Source organism: Lissotriton vulgaris, chromosome 1_1, assembly GCF_964263255.1.
Source record: "Lissotriton vulgaris chromosome 1_1, aLisVul1.2, whole genome shotgun sequence".
In the NCBI taxonomy this organism is placed as follows: domain Eukaryota; kingdom Metazoa; phylum Chordata; class Amphibia; order Caudata; family Salamandridae; genus Lissotriton; species Lissotriton vulgaris.
The window spans coordinates 1,997,421,419-1,997,441,911 of record NC_141685.1 but is presented as its reverse complement, the minus strand read 5'-3'; the positions used below and the strand labels follow the sequence as shown (position 1 = coordinate 1,997,441,911).

At 46.0% G+C, this 20,493-nt stretch overlaps 1 protein-coding gene across 6 annotated transcripts in view; it reads right to left on the bottom strand.

Annotated features, from left to right (window-relative positions):
* The window catches only part of NUDT5 (nudix hydrolase 5), a 238,037-nt gene that overhangs the window by 93,598 nt on the left and 123,946 nt on the right, over positions 1-20,493 (bottom strand). For 3 of the 6 annotated variants that reach the window (XM_086919882.1, XM_086919887.1, XM_086919888.1), the window contains 2 exons: positions 16,873-16,968; positions 7,990-8,095 (listed from right to left, as the gene is read on the bottom strand). In XM_086919882.1, the coding sequence (XP_086776008.1) occupies positions 7,990-8,095; positions 16,873-16,968 (202 nt within the window). Of the gene's footprint in view, positions 1-7,170; positions 7,176-7,989; positions 8,096-16,872; positions 16,969-20,493 lie in introns of all 6 variants that reach the window. The other 3 variants (XR_015295601.1, XM_086919892.1, XM_086919896.1) reach the window with 2 other exon arrangements.

Below are 20,493 nucleotides of genomic sequence, written 5' to 3'. Positions count from 1 at the left end.
CTTGTTTGGGCGACAGTTATCGTGTACCTCCTGTTTGTTGAGATAGTGTATAGTGACAGTATTGTCTGCACACGCTAACACTGATTCCTCTCGCACTATGAAGCGGAAGGCTTTCAGAGCCAGGAAACTGGAGAACAGCTCCAAGTTGTTAGTGTGCGACGTGCGTTGGAGAGGCGTCCATCGGCCTTTGATGGAAAAAACCCTGAAGGTGCGCTCCCTTACCTTCCAGAGAGGCATCATTGGTAAGGGTGAGTGGTGGAGCGTCCGAGGAGGGACCGGCCTGCTACGACACTGGGTCTGTGGGCCAAACAGCCCAGCGGTGTCCTCATTCGAAAGGCAAATAAGATGTTGTTGTTGAATGGGCCAGATAGCTGTCGCCACTGCGTGGCTAGCTCCTCTAGCATGTTCTCATGTGTAATCTGTAGTTGGGAACCAACCTGATGCAGGTGGAGGCCGTGGCCAGGAATGACTTTGAGGATCTACTGAAAACGGACCTTTTTTGTATGTAGAAGAACCACCAAGTGGGAGATGCAGGCCTGTCGTTCGTGTGAGACAAACACCTTTGCTAGGCTAGGCTTGTATTGATTGATGCTCTGAGAAATGTTCATATCGGAGCTAGGACTAGTTGGGACTTGTCACGATTTTTTTTTTTTAAATCAGGTTTTGAAACAGTGACTGACAAGTCTGGGTGTGCTGGATTGCCTGTTGATAAGAGCGAGCCATTATTATACAGTCGTCTAAGTAATGATAAATTTGTATGCCTTGCAGACGTAGACAGGCTGCCACTGGTGATAGGATCCACGTAAAGTCAAGTGGAGCGGACCGAAGTCCAAACGTAGGACCTTGAATTGGAAAGGTTTGTACCTATGTAAAGTGTAGCCACTTCCTGTGCTGTGGAAGGATTGGCACATGAAAAAAGACATCCTGGAGGTCGAGTGTAATTATAAAGTCGTTCTGGCAGTAGAACTTCAGGACCTTTTTGAGGTACAACATTTGAAAAGTTTGCGCAAAGCCCAAAAATCAGGCACCTACTTCCTGACTTGCTTGTTGATGAGGAAATGAGAGTAAACCTTCACTCTGTTGTTGGATATTCGGAACCACTCAGACGGTCCCTGTGTGTATCAATATAGACACTTGTGCAAACGACTCGCGTAGATGAGGAGGTAGAGGTCCCCCTTTGAAGGTGTAGCAAGAGGGAATTTGCCAAATTCTGGAGCGGCCCTTTCGACAACTATTCAAACCCCCAACAGATAAATGGCATCGTTGACCAAATGGATTAAAAGAAAGAAACTCCACAGTCAGCCATTTTGGGATGGATTAAGGGTGGGTTCTAAGGCAAGTCGAGTTGGAGTCGAATAATGCAGTTGGTTCTGATTGTAGGAGTGATACTGGGTGGAGCTCCTTGGAAAAGAGGATGTGGAGCTGCATCCTCTGGCACCAAAAAAGGGCTGCTTTCGGTACTGGAGAGAACCGAAGGCACGGATAGTGTCTACTGAACAAGTTGGCCAAAGAGGAATTACCCATAAAAGGTACGTCCATTATTTCAGTCTGAACCTCTGGGTGAAAAAACTGAGCGTTCTGCCAACCTTGTCAATGCAATACTGCCGCTACTACGAGCTGTCTAAAAACTTGGGAGATGCAATGTGCACTGCACGGTTTATTGTTTCTGATGCACTTCTTCCATTCTTCTGCAGGATCCTTGAAGCGTCAGCCGAGGAGGAATCGGGAATAAGGGCTACCTGCGCCAACATGCCAGACTACCTCAGGCAGTCGAACCTGGCTAAAATGGCTAAAGAGTTGCCTGCTGAAATTGTGGTAGCAGCCATTGTGGAGAACTTTTTCCCCCAATAATACGAAGCATTGATCTCCCCGGGAGAAAAACGTCAAAGGAGAGGCGGAATTGCGAGGACATCGCTGGGCCGCCCGAGCAAAAGAGGAGTCAGGTTGTAGTTGAGAGACAAGACAAGCAGGTGAATTGTCTGGCGTTTTAAATTTGTGTTCGAGGCGTGAAAGAACCGCCAGCGCAGATGTTGGGCTCCGACAGAGTCAAAGACCTCTCGTCAAATAAAAGGTATCAGAGGAACTGAACAAACTTGGGTCCGTAGTAAATTGTAAAATCAAAGAGAAAAACGGTTTGCTTCTTTCCTCGTGACGAGGGTAAGATGACAGCGAGTCGCCACTCTCTCCATGAGTAGGTTTGATCCTCCAATATCCACCGGAATGTAATGTAATGGAGATTCAGGTGTAAGAGAGGGTATAACTTCACCAAGGAACAAGACATGGCAGCCTCGCCGTCAGAAAAACATAATTCTGGTCTTAAGAAACCAGAGGCTGAGAATCTGGCTAAGTTTTTTGCCAGTCCAAGAAATGATGGCGTTGAGTAAGGAGCCATTACACCATCACATTGATGTAGCGGAAAAGCAGTTTACGACTAATAAATAGGCTAGAAAAGCACTGTGCATATAGCCAACTGGCAACTAGGTTAACCTTCGACTAATCCAACTGTTGACTGGGTCAACCGTCGATGAGGCCAGCCATAAACGAGGCCAGCCATAAACAAGGCCATCTGCGTCAACCCAGCTAACTAGCGCCAACGCCAACCGTCGACGAAGCCAACCGTCGACAAAGCCAACCGTCGACAAAGCCAACCGTCGACAAAGCCAACCGTCGACAAAGCATTCCGTCCTCGACAAAGCATTCCGTCCTCGACAAAGTCCATTGTTGGATAAAGTCGATAGTCAAATTAATTGCTGAATTTTTAACCCCTTCGCTGCGGGGGTTATTTTCCCGCGGTGCTGGGGGGGGGGCGCGCACGGCGCCCGCATGCTCGTGACGAGCTGAGCTTGTCATGACCACACCCGTTCCCATGGAACGCTCAGCACAGCAGGGGAATTATCCCCGCATGCGAGCGTTCCACAGCTCATGACGAGCTGAGCTCGTCATGAGCACCGGAGCGCCGTGGCTCATGACGAGCTCAGCTCGTCATGAGCATGGAAGGAGTTAGCATGTCCAGAACAAACACTCTCCATGTCAGAGACAGGGGTGTCAGAAAGTCTACAACTCCTGTAGCCACAGAAGGAGACAGGCCTCTCTGTTCTCAAAGGTCCTTTGAGAAAAGGGTTCCACCGAACCTGCGACTCCTCACCTTAAGTTCAGAAAAAGAAGGGACTATTGTGAGGGTCCTTAGAAAAAGGGCAAACCTTTCCACAGGTAAAGCAGAGTTGAAAATAAAGACTTCTTTGAAGAAAAGTAAAAATACTTGCAGAATGTAGCAATTTTGAAGAAAAAACTGAGCAGAGCTCAGGGAGACTCCCTTCACACAACGTGCGGTAGAAAATCTGAGGGCCTGAGCTTCTGAGGAGAAGGTTCTAGAGGGTGAGACAGCCTGGTTGGCTGGAATTTTGACATAACATGGATATGCCAGTAACGTGATTCTCCCTCAATGCTTCCTTATGTGTTAATAATGTTCTATGGTACTTTCAAGCATTCTATTATTAAATTCAATTTTATTACTCCTATGACATTTTTATATATGTGATTTTTCAATACTATGTCATGTACTGACGGGGAATATTCAAGGATGTGAATCTATGAAAGACACCCCAATGCTGGAGAACAACTGATTCAGGTCCTTCCCACAATCAACCAAAGGACTCTTCAGCTGCCGCCCCTGCACAGAGGATGACACCAACAAAAAACCACTCCAATGCATCCTGAAAGAGCGCCACGGAAATCTGTGAAATAATCACCACCCTCTCCTCGGATGTCGCCTACATCCCAGAAACATAGTTCATGCCTTCCTGGACCCTGGCATCCCTGGCATCGCCGCCACCACCACCACCACCACCACCACCACCACCACCCCCTGACAGATACAAGATGATGCACCGGGACTGAACAAACAAACACAGCGGGGCAGCGCCATCGCTCCTCAAGGAGGGGATTCCATGCACCATCACTAACGACGATCCAACGTCTCTCATGGCATCGGTCTGTAGTCAGAAGTTGAGGTTTTCCAAGACACAATAATAGGCAAATCCTGCTTACAGACCCCCGGGACCCTGACTGGCCTTCTGCAACGCCATCTCCAACCTCATCACACCCCTTGGCTCCCTCCATTACGGTCTTCTCAGCCAACTCAATTTCCATGTCGACAATGCCAACTCCACCTCCTTACTGGAGGACCTCAACATCAGCCTCCACCAACGGGGCACCAAGAGGGACACACACTCGGCCTGATCTTTACCTCCAGAGACAGAATCAAATTCACCCATATCACAGAACTCACCTGAAACGACCATGCCATTGTCCACTTTATCTCCGATGCCCAGTGCACCAGCTTCAAGTACCACAGAGCTACCCACTGAAGATGGGGCAAAGTAATGGAGTCCCCAATGGGTGCAAGCCCTTGGCACCAAACCCTAAACTGCAGCAGACCTTGACCAGGATGTTCAGAACTTCACCGTTTGGATCATCAAAGGCGTCGACAGTCACCCGACTAAAACCAGCTAAAGCCAACAAAGCATCCTTACAAGCAAGATGGTTCACCCCAGAGCACAGAACCACCAACCGCAACTGCTACGGACTCGAGAAGTGATGGAGCGTCACTAAGAATCTCAAAGACCGGGTCACCCACAAAGCAGCCATCAGCAACTACCATCTACATAAAAGAAGCCAAGAAAGCAGCAATCACAGACTACAGCCACACCGCGGCCAACCACATGAAAGAACTCTCCAAATGGTGTAGGATTTTTCCAACCAGAAAACCACAGAGAACACTATCCACCCCACCCAAGAACCCTGCGCCACCCTCTTAGACTGCTTCCACAACAAGACTTCCACTATCTATAAAACTTCGACCCCAACCCACCACCCAGTCTCGACAACCTCAACCAACCAGCAAACAGCTGAACGATAACCACATGGTCTCTGATCACCACTCAAACTACCACAGCCATCATGTCCTTCATCCACTCTGGAGCACTCACCCACCCACCCCTGCTCCCACAACCTATTCAACCTCCGAGCCAACCCTATCAGCACAGAACTCAGCAGCATCAGCAACACCTCCATCTCCACAGCAACCTTCCCAGATGGATGGAAGCACGCAGCGGCCCTCTGCTGACCCCAGCGACCTCAAAAACTACCAACCGATCTCCCTGCTCCCCTAACCATCCAAAGTACAAAAGAAATCAACCAACAACTCAATAAATACCTGGACCTAAACCACTTACTCTAATCATCACAATCAGGATTCCGTACCAACAACGGTATGGAGACCACGCTGATTGCCACAACAGAAGACATCTGAACCCTCCTCGATCGCGGATAAACAGTGGCCATGATCCTCCTCGACCTCTCAGCTGTGTTAAACAGTCTCCCACCAGACTCTTGGCAACAGACTCTGCCACATTGGCATACAGTGAAACGCCCTCAAGTAGATCGTCTCTTTCCTTTCAGGACGCTCACAGGACATCTGTGTACTTTCCCTCACATCTGCACCCAAGATCATCATATGCGGCGTACCCCAAGGATCATACCTTAGCCCCACCCTGTTCAACATCTACATGACCTCCACCTCACAGACGTCATCATATCCCATGGACTCTACATGGTCAACTACACTGACAACACCCAATTCATCCACTTGTTCACAGAGGACCCCATACAATGCCATGAGAAGGTAGGCAAATGGATGTAAGACAGATGCCTTAAACTCAACTCAGACAAAACAGAAGTACTGATCTTCAGGAAGAACACCTCCACATGGGACCACAGTTGGTGGCCAACGGAACTTGTACCAACACCCACATCTACAGACCAAGCAAAAACCGCAGCATCATCCTCGAATGCCAACTAACCATGAAACGACAAGTTAAAAGTCACCTCCTCCTGCTTCCACACTCCTCGCATGCTCTCCAGAAACTTCAGATGGACCCTAATCTTCACCAGAAAGACCATTACACAGGCCCTGGTAACTAGATGCCTCGACTACGACAATACCCTCTATGTCGGAACTTACATCCAGCTCCTCAAAAGACTCCAGACCATACAGACCACCACTGCCAGATTCATCCTCGACCTCCCCAAACGCACTCATATCACCCGCTACCCCCAAAAACCTCCACTGGCTACCCATCCAGAAAAAAGGCCAGTTCAACACCCAAACTCACACACACAAAGGTCTATACAACCAATGACCCTACTACATCATCAACTGAACTTCCATCTGCCGCTGGACACACACTGCATCCATCGCAGCCGCAGAGGAAGCCACTCCTCCTACATCGCTGCCAAGACCTGGAACGACCTGCCCTTCCACCTCCGCACAGCACCCTCCCTGGCAGACTCCAGAAAGCAATTCAAGGCCTGGCTTTTTCGACGGAGACTCAGAACCTCCAGCACCCAAATACCCCTAGTGGTGTGTAACGAGGTGGGGGCGCCTACCTCACCCGACTGGTGGAACCCTCGCACTGCTGACCTCCCATCGACTCCTTCCTTCCAGTCAGGTCAGTGGGACGAAGGACGGAGCAAACCGGAGGATGACCACATCAGCGGCTCCTTTAACTGGGCGTACTCAGAGGAGAAGGAGGACCCGCCCCCGAGTGACGTGAGAGCGACGGGATTGGAGAAAAGCAGGGAAGTCCTGTTTGTCGGGTGTGCGAGCACCCCGGAGGAGGAGGAGAGAAAGGCGGAAGCGAGAGGAACGGAGGACGGAGGCGACAAGGAGAAGCGCGTGGAGAAAACAAACCCGGAGGAACATCACGGAGAGACGGAAGGCGGAGAGAAGCCAGGAGGCCAACGACCCTGCGGACCGCCGTGCCACGCTCCCGAAGGAGGAGTGTGGCTTTCACAGGTACGGCGGCGTTGGGCGGCTTGGCTGGGGAGACGCAGCGAAAGCGTGTAGATTGTGCATATAGACCCTGTTCGTGTCTACCCTGTGTTGTGCTCCTTTCCCATCCGCTCTCCCGTTCCTACCCCTAATCCTTCCTAGTCTTCCCCTACCTCACACGCACGCCGAGCACTGTAGATAAAAGAGGCACGTTACACTGGGTTTCCCTCACCTACCCCGGACCCCCTGGTGCAACCTCATTGAGGCCTGAACCCTAACGGCTCCCTTTCTTTTGGTTTCCTTTCATGCACCGGAGCCTAAGGACGTGGAGAGCCCACCCCCACTTGAGATACAGGAGAGACCTAACCACCACAACCCCTTCCACGACCAAGGAAAGGAAGAAGCAGACCATCGCCACGGACCCCAGCGTGTTCGCCCGTGAGAGACTGACTCTTAGGAACAGAAAGACGTTAATGTCTAAGCCTGCCAGGGTTATAAAAATAAAGCCACAACTCGGTGTCACGGTCGTCCCTACTCCCACGCCTACATGGTGACAATGCTGAGCTATACAAATGCTGATTGAGGGAATACTAGGCACATCGTCCAAAGGATTTCCCAACAACACTGCGTTTTCACTGTCGTCCAATCTTTTCGGGCCATAATTTGTGGCATTCCAATTTTTATATGATCATCTACAGAGCGTTCACAAAAAATCTATACCTACATCAAAAACTATTGTGAAAGTTACTGTAAATACACACAAAGAAAGCAAATAAAGTGCCATGAGTTAGACACCATGTGAAATATATCTTCAGTTAGGCACCTGCGATAATAAAGATCCTGGTAACAATGAGATCATAGAAAGAAATGGCTGACTGGGCAGAGGCTGAAGAGTGCTAGATGCAGAAGTGCTGGAGAGACAATAAGCTAGCAGACTATTTGCAGACTTAGGCGGCGATGCCGACCTAATGTGCCCGAATGTTAGGCCCCCATGAGAGGCTACATGATTACTTTTCTTGCAGTGGTTGCAAGAAGAGCGGGGGAGAGGTGTTGTGGCATTGTTTCTATACCCTAATTTAAATGGCAATAAAAATGTATACTGCAAAAAAAATAAAAACTAGGATTAAAGTCACAATATACCAGTCTGAAATGCATACTCACCAAGTTTGGTCTTCGGTTTAATATTGGCTGCATCATCTCCATTAATTAATACGGTTACTATATAAGTTGCACAGTTTGACAAACCGGGATCCAGGCAGACCACTGTGAAGTAAGAAAACAGATTACATTTAGGTTTCAAGAATGTTTTATCTGGAACAATATTAACTGCCCATCAAACTTTAAGTTCATACAAGATAAAAAAAAATATCTGTCAGTCTCCCAGAAATAAACTTGTAATGCCCATTTTAATATATCTTATTCTCTCATGCAGTACTAGATGAAAGGTTATTTCTGTATAGGAATAGTAAAGAGAAACATAGAGGGCTGGAAAACAAAGAGATAACATCTTGATCCCCAGCAATGTAAACCACTTTTGTTGAATGCACGAGACCGCAATTCTTTTCTTCAGCACATGCATTTGTATTTTTATTTGTAATGCAGCGCCGTTGTGAGACCGACACAATGACAGGTTATGTGGCGCTCGTGTCAGTTTCATATGTAGCGCTCTCAGTTAATAACAAGCTTGCTTGTGGGGAGGGGCGGGTTTTGAATGTTCAATATTTGTATATATATGGCACCTTTTTGTCGGTTGAACATTCAAATGTTGCACCATACCCGATTCCTCAATGTCCGTAGTATGGAAATAAATCAGCATGTTTTACTGAAGACACTGGTTTCTTGAGAAGTCTTTTTACCAAGCTTTTCTTCACGTAGTACATCTCCTACAACTTTCATAATCTGGCTCTTCCTCAGTTCACACCTGTACCACTAAATCGAAATGGGGCTGTACGGCTAAGTCACTAGGATCTCTATGAACAAAGATCATACAACCATCTGCCTATCACTTCAAACCTTCTAAGATTGATTGCGCCACCTCTATTTCCATAAATAATAAAGTCTTGACACTACGAAATCTCTGCCAACTTTGTTTATACGGAGTGAGCACATTTATATCAGGGACCAACACTAGCATCTTATTTACATGCTGGAGTGCCTATTTTAAAGTAGAAGTCAACTTGAGGACTGGTTCACACCACTCAGAGTCTGATGAACAACTTACCTCTTTTAGGTGGATACTCTAACTGCAGATTCCTCGCCTTTTGAATATTCCCCAGGTATTGGACAGAATTGAAAAACTGGAAGCAATACCTCTGCATGCTGACTGGTGGGGCTTTGTGGCTCCGCACCAATGTTGCTCCACTGTGGAAGTCATGTGCACAGCCATGTATATGAACCACTCATAGTCGCTTTCTAGACTGCCCACACCTTCAGAGGCAGAGCACAACAGCAGACTGGCTTTGGCAAATGTGCAAATCCTTAGACTCCGGACCTGAAGTGGAAAAAGAGTCCAGTTCCCAAAACAGGAAGGAGGGAGGGTTGCTGATAAATCTCGGGCTAGATAAATTATCCACCAGAAAATGTGTTACCGAAGGTACTTAACTTGTTCTTCTGATGGGCACTTCTACCCACAGATTTATCACCTTTTAAATAGATACCAAAACATTGCCTCCCAGGTGGTGGGTCAGTGAACTGTCTCAGACCAAAAAGTACTGCAGGACTGAGTGGGCAAAATGCCCCTCTAATCAGACCTGGCGGTCCAGACAGTAATGCTTCATGAATGTATGAAGTAATGCCCATGTAGCAGTCTGGCAAATGTCCAGAAGTCAGTGTGTGAGCTATCGCATGGTAGCAGCCTTAGCTCTAGAGGAATACGCCTGCAAGCCATCTGGGGGCTGCTTCAGTAAGTAGCAAAGAACAATCCAGTAAGAAATTGTCAATTACTGCACTGTTTTGCCCTTCAGCTCTGTGTTGGATTCACTGGAGTGCAGATCGGCCACACAATCTTCCCTGGTACAATCAATGTAGAAGGTTAAGAGCTCTTTGGGGATCAAGCTGATGGAGTCTCTCCTACTTCTTAGAGAAGCGAGGTTCAGCAAATAATGCCGGGTGATGCTTTGCCCAGTGTGAAAAGGAATTGTCACTTTGGGGAGAAAGAAGGATTGAGTTCTCAACTTCTGTATGTCAGGGAAAAATGTTGTGTACAGTGGGTTAGCAAAGAGGGCTTGAAGCTCACTCACCCAACACACCAATGATCTGGTGATGAGGAAACCTGTCTTTATAGCGAGACATCGGAAAGGATAGATGTGTAGCAGTTCAAATTTAGTACACACTAGTAACTTGAAACTAAGTTAAGGTTCCACTGAGGCATGATTAAATGTGTGGGTTGAAACATGCTGGAAACCTTTCAAAAACGACATCAAAAAGATGTTTAAATAAAGAAGCTCACAGCAAGTCCCGGATGGGCTAGCGACAACGCATAAAGCAAAACCTGACAGTTTGCTGGACGCTGGTTAATCTGCTGAGTTTTGCACCAAACCACAAACTTGTCACAACCAAAGCGGGATACAGATTTCATGGAGGGAAGCCTGGTTGCCAGAATGAAATTGACAACTTCGAGAAGGTGGACTATTGCAGGCAACTATTGTCTCGAAATCTCCAAGCATGTAGGTGAAGATTGCACAGGCCCAACTGCCCTGTTGCTACAACAGAAGATCCTCCCAAAGAGGCAGCCTGATCGGAAGAGAGATGCTCCTGCCCAGGAGTTTCAGGTACCACATTCACCTGGTCTTATCTGATGCCACCAGGATGACTTGGGCCCAATCAGTCCCTACTTTTTTAAGTAATTGGGGCCGGACTGGCAGCAGTGGGTAGGTGTACAGCAGTCCCAAGCTCCACTCTAGGTGGAATACATATCTGAAAGACAGCTGCCTTGGCAAATCACACGGGCAAAAATACTGACATTGCATACTCTTGGCGTGGCGAACAAATCACGCGAGGTTCTGCCCATTTGCAGAAGCTACTGCATGCCACGTCAGGATGCAGCTGCCATTCATGATCCACTAGGCGCCGATGGCTATGTTTGTACGCCCTGGCATTTAGTGTTTCCTCCATATGGCGCACCACCCGAAAAATCGGGGATAGAGCCACTTTCAGCCGTGTAGTGCCTTCTGACATAGGGCGTGGTGGGGTCATGTACCCCATTTGTGGCAGTACCACATGGGGTTGATGTTGGCCGTGAGCACCTGTAAAAACCTTGCTTTGACAGGTGGCAGGAAGTCTTTCAGTCCCAAATGGATGATTCGCAGGTCCAACAGTTTGATGTGGAGCTGGGCCTAGCAGGAGAGAACATGCCTCTGATCTCCACCTCTCCTAGATGGCCTCCTCCACCTAGTAGCAATTCATCTGTTAGCTCTGGGTGGGGTAGGGGTTTGTAGTTGAAACAATTGCAGTCCGAAATCTGAACAGAACCGGACAGATCCCCATAATGCTATATCAACTAGAACTTGCAATACAACTGCATGAACGTGTACATGCTAAATGGCCCGCTAGGCCAGCTGGATGCAGGAGGCTAACAATTTCAGTAGCCTCAAATCTATCATCACTTAGCTCCAAGACAAAGACTAAAACATTGGGATCATATCCTAAATATCTAGGACATGACGGGGTAACTAATTTGCGCCAGGGCCGGAATAGCTACACTGAAACTGAACCTCTGAGAAGGAGTCCGGTGTGATGATGGCACTTTGACAGATGTTGGGAGGTTTGCTGTAGTCTAGAGATGGGTGATGACTACCTGGGGGAGCGCCTTGTGGCATCCTGGCTCTGTGTGTCTGTGCCTCATGACATAGCTGCGCTGATGTCATGAGGCACTGGATTCTCATATGGAATGTTATCCTTTGATCACTAAGCAGTTGCTATCATACATTGATGCTGGCTGGATGTCCACCTGTGGATGGGATCTTACTTATGAGGCACTGGATTCTCATATGGAATGTTATCCTTTGATCACTAAGCAGTTGCTATCATACATTGATGCTGGCTGGATGTCCACCTGTGGATGGGATCTTACTTATGAGGCACTGGATTCTCATATGGAATGTTATCCTTTGATCACTAAGCAGTTGCTATCATACATTGATGCTGGCTGGATGTCCACCTGTGGATGGGATCTTACTTCTGAATAAAACCTGAACTTTCATCTACAAGTTTGTGGCTTCATATCTTACACGCCTGTCTACAGAAGGCAGTAGACAAGTTATGGAAAGACTGGTATCTCCAACCTCCAAAGGTGTACTGGAACCACCGCCATCACTGGCATCCTGGGTGAGACATGACGTGGCTCTTTGGGGGCTGAAATGGGAGGAAGACAATGAGGATAGGATTTTGTTGTATGCAGATGACCTCCAGATCTTCTTAGAATCCCCTTATGCCTCAATACACAGCCTACTAAATATATTCACAAATTTCGACAAATATTCAGGATATGCTATTAATTGGACTAAGTCGGTGTTATTTGTTTTGCATGGCACCACACCTAGATTGCCCCGGGGTTGTGAGCTTGCAGTGGTCTCTGAAGGGTTTAGGTATTTGGGGATCTTCATTACACCCAACCCCAAACTTTTTAATGACAAGAACTTAGCAGTCCCCGTAAACAGGCTCTGTGAGAACGTCAAACATTGGATGTGGCTACCATGGTCGTTAGGGGGTCGAGCGGCCCCATGTAAAATGCTGCCTCTACCGCGATTCTTTTATATGCTTCAGAATTGCCCATACAGGATCCCCAACGCATATTTTAATAGCGTTGAGGGGGAGGTACGCACATTATTGTGGGATAGAGGGGCACCGCTGATAGCCCTGGAGAAGTTGACAAAGGGGTGGTATGACGGGGGATCGCTCTTCCAGATATACAGCTATATTACTGGGCATCACAACTGTTGGCAATTAACCATTGGCTATATGGCCATCTTATGAACCCAGCATATAAGTTAGAAAGATATCAGATGGGACGAGAGGGTTATCTTGGGGCCCTATACACCAAGGTTCGTAAAGGGAGGTATTTGGACCCGATGGCTCAAACGATCACCATTTGGCATCAGGCAAGCAAGCGTCTGGGCTGGACGGGAATATTGACGAAAGCCACACCCTTATGGTCCTCAACAGCTAGAGTTGCTCTGTCACCATATGGGATTTGACAAATGGGACACCATTGGAATATCCAGCATAGGAAGTCTCATACACAAAGGTAAGATTCTCACATTCAAAGACTTGCAAGTGAAACACGAACTAGCACAAGGGGAGGCATTTATATATCTACAGATTCGCCATGCTAATAAAACAGCACTCCTCGACTTAACAACACTATCAGAATCGTCTCCCTTGGAGGACCGGTAATTGTGTAACAATTTGCAAGACCCTTTACCCACTCTCAGAAACCGCTGGCAGGCGGATTTAGGATCTATTGATGAGGATGACTGGCAGGCGGCATTGATGTGCCCAAGAGAGGCAGCCATAAACCTTCGCTTTAGATTGATTCAACTAACAGTTCAGCATCGTACATACCTCACTTGAGTGATCCTAGCTAAAATGGGAACAAGGCAGGGCGCACTATGCCTGCGTGGATGTAACCAAGAGGCAATATTTTATCATATTCTTTGGAACTGCCCCCAGATAAGACCCCTGTGGGAGAAGGCCACAGAGAAGTTGAGACGCGCTGGTGAAACAGATTAGTTGACGCCACTAACTGGGATTCTAAATATTTGGGAGGCCACTGATTTAACGGACATAGAACAGCAATTAGCCACCCTAGGCTACACATTGGTGAAGAGAGCAATCGCTATGAAGTGGGGAGCAGAAGATCGACCATTGACAATAGGCTGGCTAGCGGAAATGGATAGATGTATGATTGCTGGAAAAAGAGGTCTATAAATCCAGAGGCAGTCCCAAAAAATGGGAAAGATGGAATGCCTATCGAAGGGAATTTTGTATTTCGCCAACGGCAGAAATGGAACTGTCAAAAAAGGGGGAATCACGAAACATGAATAGATGATCTAACACAATGTGTATGATAAATGTTGACATAACTGCATTATGTATAATGGAATATATGCAACTGTAAATCTGAATGTGACAGGTTTGGTTTTAATAAAATATGTTAAATTAAAAAAAAGTAAGGGATCTGTGGATAGAGGTCTAGCAGATAGCTATGGATAACCGGAAACCCCACAATTATGAGACCCATGCAAATACAAATCTATACTACTTTAAGACAGAACTGTCAGTTCTTTATCCATTTAATTCAGATAGATCATCAGTATGGTGACATCTCTTCTGTGTCTCAATACTGTGATCATGTTCTCTCATCTGACCACAAGGTTACCTTGTGGTCAGGGATACAAGGATACAAGGGTACAAGGGATACAAGGATACAAGGACAGCTCAGAGACAATAACATCGGATTTTTGTAATACACTGGGTGAATTCTTTGTGAATAATGTCTCCTTGGTTTTTAACTCGAGTCATCTTTCAAATAATGCAGATCTGGTCATCTCCGGCCCAACAAAAGCCGCGGAGGGGTTGCCGCAGACTCCAATGTTCCAATTTTCCTCACCAACATTAGAGAAAATTATAAAGGAAGTGAACTCTATCAGTTCAGGCAGTCCAATGGACCCCTGTCCGCCTAAAGTAATGCAGCTCTTCCCAGAACTACTCAGCTCCCTTCTGGTGAAGTTTCACACAAATTATAACGTCTGGGATTTTCCCAGATGTTTGGAAACGTATATCAATAAGGACGCTCCTGAAAAAAACAAACTTGGATAATGAGGAGCCCAGCAGCTACAGACCCATAGCCAGGATCCCATTTGCTGCGAAAATCCTAGAGAAATTACTAAACAAACAGCTGGTCCGGTATCTAGCAGAGGGTAGCTGGTTAGATCATTCTCAATATGGATTCCGGGAGGGACATGGCACGGAAACAGCTCTGTTGACGGCGGTCGAAGAACTCAGGAGGCTGCTAGCCGATGGAGGGAAGGCCGCCTTAGTGTTATTAGACCTATCGGCAGCCTTCGACACGGTCAGCCATGAGACACTCCTGGCCCGCCTTGCAGAAGTAAGGGTCCATGACTCTGCAATAGCCCTCTTTGCCTCATACCTTGGGAATAGAACCTTCTCAGTTGAGCTGGGAGAGGCAAAGTCCAAATCATTTAGTTCACCATGTGGGGTACCTCAGGGGTCCGCCTTAAGCCCTACCCTTTTTAACCAATATGTAGCACCTCTGGCAAAAATCGTAAGGGAATGTGGTTTCACCCCAGTGTCCTATGCCAACGACACCCAGCTAGTGGTGTCTATCAGTAAGGAGGTGAATGAGACAGCAGACAAATTCAAACATTGTATGTCACAGGTCAGTCAGTGGATTACGGACAACTGTTTGAAGTTGAACGGTGACAAGAGTGAAGTGTTGGTGCTGGGAGGCAATGCTAATATTTGGTCCCCAGCCTGGTGGCCGGACAGCCTGGGAAGCTGCCCAGACCCGGTAGACAAAGTAAAGAATTTGGGCATGACCCATGACATTAAACTTTCTTTTGATGCACAAGCAAACTTGTATCCTCAGTTTGGTTTATCCTAAAGATGATAAAGAAACTATTGCCTTATATACCAGACGATATCCAAAAAACAGCGGTGACGGCCTTGGCATTGTCTAGGTTAGATTATGGAAATGCTTTGTACGCTGGTGCCAGAAAACAAATTTTATCCAAGTTAAGCCTGCAGAATGCAGCTGCGAGGTTAGTGCTTGGCATCCCCAAATATGAGCCAATTACATCCAAATTAAAACTCCTACATTGGCTTCCAGTTGCAAAAAGAGTATGTTTCAAATCACTGTGCCTGGCATACAAGGCTGTTCAGGGCTCAGGCTCACAGTTTCTGCGAACTAACCTGAAATTGTAGGAACCATTCAGGCTGCTTAGATCAAGGCAACTGAAACAAATTAGTATCCCGAAATTCAGACGCACCAATTGGGGAGGTAAAAGTTACTTGGTACATACAGCTCGGGCATGGAACCGGCTGCCACTTAGCATAAAAGAAAGTCCATCGCTCGGCGCGTTTAGAAAGGCAGTGAAAACTTAGCTTTTTATGGTTGACTGTTAGGGGGGTTTTCCATCTCTGAGGCTTGCTATCTGCCTTAGCGCCAAGACGCCTTCGGGCAATCGCGCGCTTTATAAGTGGATAAATCAAATCATACCTGAACTGCATAGGGAAATTCACAACGATTCCGATATGTTCCTTCAAATATGTACTTTAATACCATTATGTTGGATATTGGTCACACAATTTAAACCAAATGGTAGTCAAACCAAATATGGTTTGTTTTGGTCCATTGCAATGAATATGGTAGTGGGTGGAGAATGGGCGGAGAACTGAATGGAGGAGGGGAGCTAGGGTTTTGTGAAATGTGGTATTTAATGGTCCTGAAGTTCTGAAAACGAGACATTTCTCTACTTTGCCGCCATACCAGACATTTACATTTTTGCATACCCTAATACGTACATAAAAGAAACACTAATGTTGTATCCAAAGAGGTCTGCCAGGATCTGTGGATCTGCTTAACTACAGATGGAAGGTGTGTGCTTTGTGAGCATTGCCTCCTGCTCCAAGCTCACATAATCCCACTGCAGTTCATGATAGAGACAGAAGAAGAGGTTGAGTGATTATGTGAGCCTCTTGTTCTCACTACATTCCCAGAGACAATATCCAGAACAAACTTGCACAGGTCTGATTAACTTCACTGGTTAGAGATAATCCCCTCATGCAGCTCTTAGTGATGTGACTGCAAAGTGCTGGGTGCAATCATAAGCAGAGGTGTAACATCTAATAGCTGAATATAGATTTTTTTGCACTGTCAACATCTAATAACGTTATTAAAAAAATGAAAATGAAGAACCTTCAACCTACAGTCAATGCATCAATTTACATAGGGGAAGCAATAATCTTCTAAATTCTAATTCTCAATTTAGAAATCTGGACAGTAAAAGCTTAATAGCAACCTGGAGAACACTCTGCAACTTCTCCTTTATACCCAGTTTCCTCCTTAAGCTCCCGTAAAGCCGCAGTTTGTGGACTTTCATTGGCATCAATAAGTCCTACAAATGAAATGAGAAACATAATTAGCCCAGTTTATGACCTTCTGTTTCAGATTATAAAACATATAGAACATTATAGAACATTGTAGAACACCCACCTCTCTATATAGTGCACAAAAATGGGGTACACTGTGCAGAGGGGTCGGGTTTACAGAGACAAAAGTAGAGAATTCTAACGCTCAATTTTGTGCTACCCTGGATGAGCCGTTAGGCTCATCAGAGGGTTGTGCTAGCATTTGTTGTACAATCCGAAGCAATAAATGATGCCCACACAATGAAGAAGAGACCAAATTATAAAAATAGTACTTCTTTTTGTATAAATATTTAGACCTAGTACTTCTGGTCTAAGATCAATACTTTACACAATACAAGAAAATCTGTGTAAATGCAATATCCACAGCGCAATTACACACTATACATTTCCTATGGAAGGAAAAGGGCAAGTGGAAAAAGCAATGGAGTACAGTGAATGTGTGGTTACCCTTTTAAAATTTGGAAGAATCCGGGCCAAGGTCCAAAGTGCCAAAGCCAAGTTCTCAGGAGCTTCCTGTGTTTCTTGGGGGGGAAAAAAAAGAGGCAAAGGGACTTTGTATCTGGCACACTACCAAGGTAAGGGGCCAAATGTAAAACCAAAGGGGGAGTTGGAGGCAAGCCTGCGGGTTCTCAACAAAAAGTACAAGTCGCAAGAGCTGTGGGGCCTCAGGAGCACAGCTAGGTTGAAGATGCCCCAGCTGGAAGGCTGCAGGGATGATGTGCAGCTGGACAAAGGCGTTCAAAGATAAGCCTCAGAGTCGGGCACCTTGGAGCAACAATTCTGAGGCTGATGAGCCACTGCTGAAGTGGGTCTCCAGAGTTCTGAAGTTCAGAACATAAAAACACAGCAGCAGACCTAGGCCAAGCACAATCAGTCAATTAGTTTCAAAATGGTATTTTAAGTGCAACAACTTCCAGCACCTGCTGCAAAGAGATGCTAGTAAACAAAGATTAAAGCAAAAAACGGAAGGTGCAATAAATGAGCAAGTCCATAAGATATTAATTCTTTGTAGATTCTTCTTTATTATTCAATTTCTTTGAAGAACAACAGCGGCACACAGCCAACGCGTTTCGTTCCCTCGTGCCATGGTAACTTCGTCATGGTTTGAGAAATAATATTAATCAGGGCTTCCAAAATTCGACCCGAGCACAAGGGGTATCCGTATTCAAATACCAGAAAAGATGTTGCACCTGAAGATCAGTTGTGGTCCTAAAAAGTCCCAAGCAGTAAAGTGGTTTGGGCAGACAATGATTCCATGAGTTAGTGGAGGAAATACTATATATGACTGCTCTTCAGGACCCCAACGGTTGGCGAGAGATTAAAGTATGAATAATATGAATACGAGTCGCACAACGAGTCGCACAGCAAATATGCAGTGTCCTTTCCAATCACCCCCCCAAGAAGTAGTAGTAGCAGGGGGCAAGTCTTCATACAGCGACCAGTCAGAAGTTCCGTGATAAGAAACTGACTGGCATGGTGACAGGCGTCTCCTTCAGTGCTGCTCCTGTCACAATGCCCGTCAGAGCGGTCATATATAGTATTTCCTCCACTAACTCATGGAATCATTGTCTGGAGAGATTCACTTGCTGCTTTCTGATCCCCATCTGTAACCATGAGCATGGTCACATCTGCCTTGCCATAGTAGGGTTGAAGGCGGTTTACATGTATGATCCTTTTGGGGTTCCTGCAAGAGCCAAGGTCCACCAGATAAGTGACCGGCTGCTTCTTTTTAGGGTAGGGTCAACTCCACTTATCCTGGAGAGCCATAGGAGCCTTCCTCTAACCTTCTGCCCTGGCTTGAACCCAACCATAGCAGCCTTTTGGTCAGACCATTGCTTCTGGAACTTCTGGCTGGCCTCAAGATTTTCATTTGCTTTCTACATGTATTCAGCCATTCTGGAGCAGAGGTCAAGCACATAGACTACTAGGTCTTGCTTAGGTTCAACTATAGATTTCTTTCATTACTTCATCACAAGGAATAATGGCTCCCTGACAGGATGACCAAACAGTAGATCAAATGGAGAGAACACCACTCTTCTGTAGCACTTCCATGTAGGCAAACAGCAGGCATGAAAGTGAGACATTCTGCTAAATACGGGGCCCCTGAAAAAAAGATTAAACCATAACAGGGAAAGCAACTCCTTGGGAAAGTGTATGCACCGGGCTTAGTGCTGCTTTACTATCAAAGATCGTGAAAACTCTAGATACACAACAATATAAAAACATGTAAGAATGCACAATCTAGAAAAATATTTTTGATTTGTATTCTTCTCCGGTTTGTTTTTATGTATACAAAAATGATATATATATATATATATATATATATATATATATATGTGTTAAAACATTTTCTTCTTTTCTTTCTTTTCTCCTATTTATACATAGTTAATTTCAAAACATGAATGAGTATACCTTTCAGTAATTTAAATACACTGGTCAAAACCACTTATAGGAATTAATTCAAAAACTGTCCTGAAAGAAATAGATGTACATATTTGCTATAATTCTATTGACTCGTATATCATCGATTATTCAAGCAGTACATTGCATTCCCCATAATTTAGATAAGTATTACACAAAACACCAAGAGGATATTCAAGCCATATGTGTCATGGTAATGATTTGTAGAATACCACCAACGTGTTTCAGCAAATGCCTTCTTCAGGATTTTCTTTACCAGTGGTTTGCTAAAATAAGGAATATGGTACTTACCAGTATGCATCTGTTCTTGGCATGAAGGGCTGCTGACATTCATATCTGTGCATAGATCGCCGCCTAGTGTTGGGTCCGGATGATTGCACATTGTTGTCCTGGAAGAGTCTTCGAAGTATCACGAGATAGGTGGCTCCTGCCCTGGACTACAGTGCGCATGGGCATCCTCTCCATCCCCAGATTGTTTTTCGCCATTGTGGCAGAGATGGAGTGTAATACTGAAAGTGATGACCATGCCTGAAAATGCTTCTGAGAGCTGCAGCTGCGACAGGCACCGTGGAGGAGGGCGGGTGATATGAATTTCAGCAGCCCTTCATGCCAAGAACAGATGCATACTGGTAAGTAGCATATTCCTTTCAAGGCATGAGGGCTGCTGAATTCATATCTGTGCATAGAATAAATAGCAGTTTCCTCCTTACCAGCGGGTGCCCGTGCCAGCTGCAGCAGTCTGAAAGAGAGTTCTGAGAACAGCCTGTCCTACAGCAGCTTCCTGTTTGGAGTGTACATCTACGCAGTAGTGTTTGGTAAATGTATGTATGGTGGTCCATGTGGCTGCTCTACACAGGTCCTCTAGAGGAATATTACCCAGGAAAGCCATGGAAGCCCCCAACTTGCATGTGGAATGCGCTCTAGGGGGAACTGTTAATGTGCGCTTAGCTTTCTGATAACAGATCTGGATACATTTAACAATCCACCTGGCTATACCTGACTTGGAGAAAGGGTTGCCTTTATGTTGTGGAGAGAATGCAACGAACAGCTGTTTAGTCTTTCGAAAGTCT